This window comes from Rhagoletis pomonella, unplaced genomic scaffold (assembly GCF_013731165.1).
Source record: "Rhagoletis pomonella isolate Grant_MI unplaced genomic scaffold, Rhpom_1.0 Rhpom_scaffold_17952, whole genome shotgun sequence".
Classification (NCBI taxonomy): domain Eukaryota; kingdom Metazoa; phylum Arthropoda; class Insecta; order Diptera; family Tephritidae; genus Rhagoletis; species Rhagoletis pomonella.
The window spans coordinates 1-2,375 of NW_023476480.1; the positions used below are offsets into that span (position 1 = coordinate 1).

General features: G+C 45.9%; 1 protein-coding gene across 1 annotated transcript; it reads left to right on the forward strand.

Annotated features, from left to right (window-relative positions):
• Positions 1-298: 298 nt before the first annotated feature.
• Positions 299-2,005, forward strand: LOC118757436. The gene has a single exon (XM_036492147.1). The coding sequence runs from the start codon at positions 299-301 to the stop codon at positions 2,003-2,005; it is 1,707 nt and encodes a 568-aa protein (XP_036348040.1).
• Positions 2,006-2,375: the final 370 nt, after the last annotated feature.

Consider the following 2,375-nt stretch of genomic DNA (forward strand, 5'->3'; position numbering starts at 1 on the left):
AAGAACGGCACGCTGTGGCGAGAACGAGGACGATGGAAGCAAAGCTAGTCGCAAAGATAATCGCAAGGCGGTTGGTTGTAAAAAAAACGTTTTGGCTATAGAGAAAGGTGGATGCGAAGTTTGTCGAAAGGACGGGCACAACGTAGAAAGCTGCCGTAAATTTGAGGCTCAGAAGGTTCCGCAGAGGCGCAAAACGGCACGACATTTGAGGCTGTGCTTCGTGTGTTTGCAAAGTGGGCATAAGGCCAGTAGCTGTCAAGCGAAACGGTGTATAGAGTGCGGTGGTGACCACCATAAAATGCTGCATAAAAACAACGTAGAGGTGAAGACGATCGACGCACCAGGCACGACGCAAGCTGCTACGGTAAGTCAAGTTGCTGTGCATGCTACGATGCAAAATGAAGGCGCGGATGTTATTTTGGCAACGGCGGTAATTGGTATCAAGGGGAGAAATGGACCGGAAATCCAAGCTCGTGCGCTTTTGGATTCAGCGTCCCAACTAAATTTGATGTGCGAACCGCTTATGCAGAGACTAAAGCTTAAATGGACTTCATGCATCATGACTGCGCACAGCATTGCAGACAGTGGCACAAATATTACAAGAAAAGTGCAGGCAAGCGTCAAATCAAGGATTGGTGGTTACGAGACATCACTTGAGTTTTATGTGTTGCCAAAAATAACGTCGTTTAAGCCAGACCAATTTATGAATGCAGATGATTGGGGCATCCCTAGTAACATATCATTGGCAGATCCGAATTCCAACAAGCCGGGCCGTATAGACGTACTGTTAGGCGCAGAAATCTTTTGGGACTTATTATCGGTTGGCCGAATTACGCTGAAAGCGAATCTCCCGCGATTGCAGAAAACTGTGCTGGGTTGGGTCGTGTCAGGTGTGACAAATCGAACCGACTCCAACGAGAGGCTTAGGAGCAGCTTAATGATGACATCATCCAAGCAACCAGGTGTTGAAGAGGAACTGACGGCCCTTGTAGAGAAATTTTGGCTGATGGAACAGGTTGATGCAAAAACACTGTTTCCAACAGCGGACGAGGCACTGTGTGAAGAGATTTTTATCAAAGAATCTAGACGTGATCACACTGGGCGCTTCGTGGTAAGGATTCCGTTTAAAGAAAATGTCGCTGAGCTAGGCGACTCAAATCAAGCGGCATTACGGCGATTCTTGCTCCTTGAAAAGAGACTAAGGAATAATCCAGTAATCGAAAAAATGTATAATGCATTCATAGAGGAATATTTGGCGTTGGGGCATATGGCACTGGTACCAAGGGATTCCAGGGAAAAGGTAAAGTACCTTGCACCGCATACGTTTGTGTTACGGCCAGAATCTACAAGTACTAAACTGCGGGTAGTGTTTGACTGCAGTTGTAAGACCTCATCGGGGCTCTCTTTGAATGATGTAATGTGCAAAGGACCCATTGTACAAGATGACTTGCTAGCGATCGTGTTGCGCTTTCGATGCTATAAGTATGCGATAACAGCGGATGTGACGAAAATGTATCGGCAAGCCTGGGTGAGTGAAGAGGATTCATTTTATCAATGTATATTGTGGCGGCCAACCCCAAATAAAGATATTGAAGTATATCGCTTATTGACGATCACGTACGGAACGGCGTCCGCGCCATATCTGGCGACGAGATGTGTAAAGGCACTTGGTGAACAGTGCGCAGAGAAGTTTCCATATGGTGCAAACAAGGTTTTATCAGATTTTTATATGGACGATCTGATATCAGGTGCAGACTCCGATGAGCAGCTACAACAAATTTACTCGGAGGTCAGCGAGATTTTAAGTTCTGCAGGGTTTGAGCTACGTAAATGGTACTCGAATAATAGTGAATTTTTGAAGAAAGTGCCATCGGATGATCAAGAGAAGCCACTGCGTATGAACGATGCCGAAATCATCAAAACTCTCGGTATTATATGGGAGCCAACTTCCGATGTGTTTCGTTATGATTGGCCGGAGCTGAAAATGGAAACCCCATATTCGTAAAGGCTAAGATCTTTTTGCAAAATCTGTGGATTATAAAGGTGCATTGGGATGAATCCCTACCATTGGAGGATAACGCTCAGTGGATCAGATTTCGCGAGAAACTGCCTTTGGTCAAAGATATACGAGTACCACGATATATTTTGGCGAAAAATGGTCCTGCCCGAGTCGAATTACACGGATTTTGTGATGCGTCGCTGCGGGCTTATGGGGCATGCGTGTACATTCGCACCGTCAATGAGCTGGACGAGGTTACGGTGGCGCTGTGGAGCGCCAAGTCCAGAGTGGCACCATTAAGAACTAAGTCGCTACCACGATTGGAATTACTTGGAGCTGAATTATTGGCCAAGTTATTAACCAAAACCCAAGAAAA

Coding starts and splice junctions, on each gene's coding strand:
- LOC118757436 (XM_036492147.1), top strand. CDS start 299: ATGCTGCATAAAAACAACGTAGAGGTGAAGACGATCGACGCACCAGGC.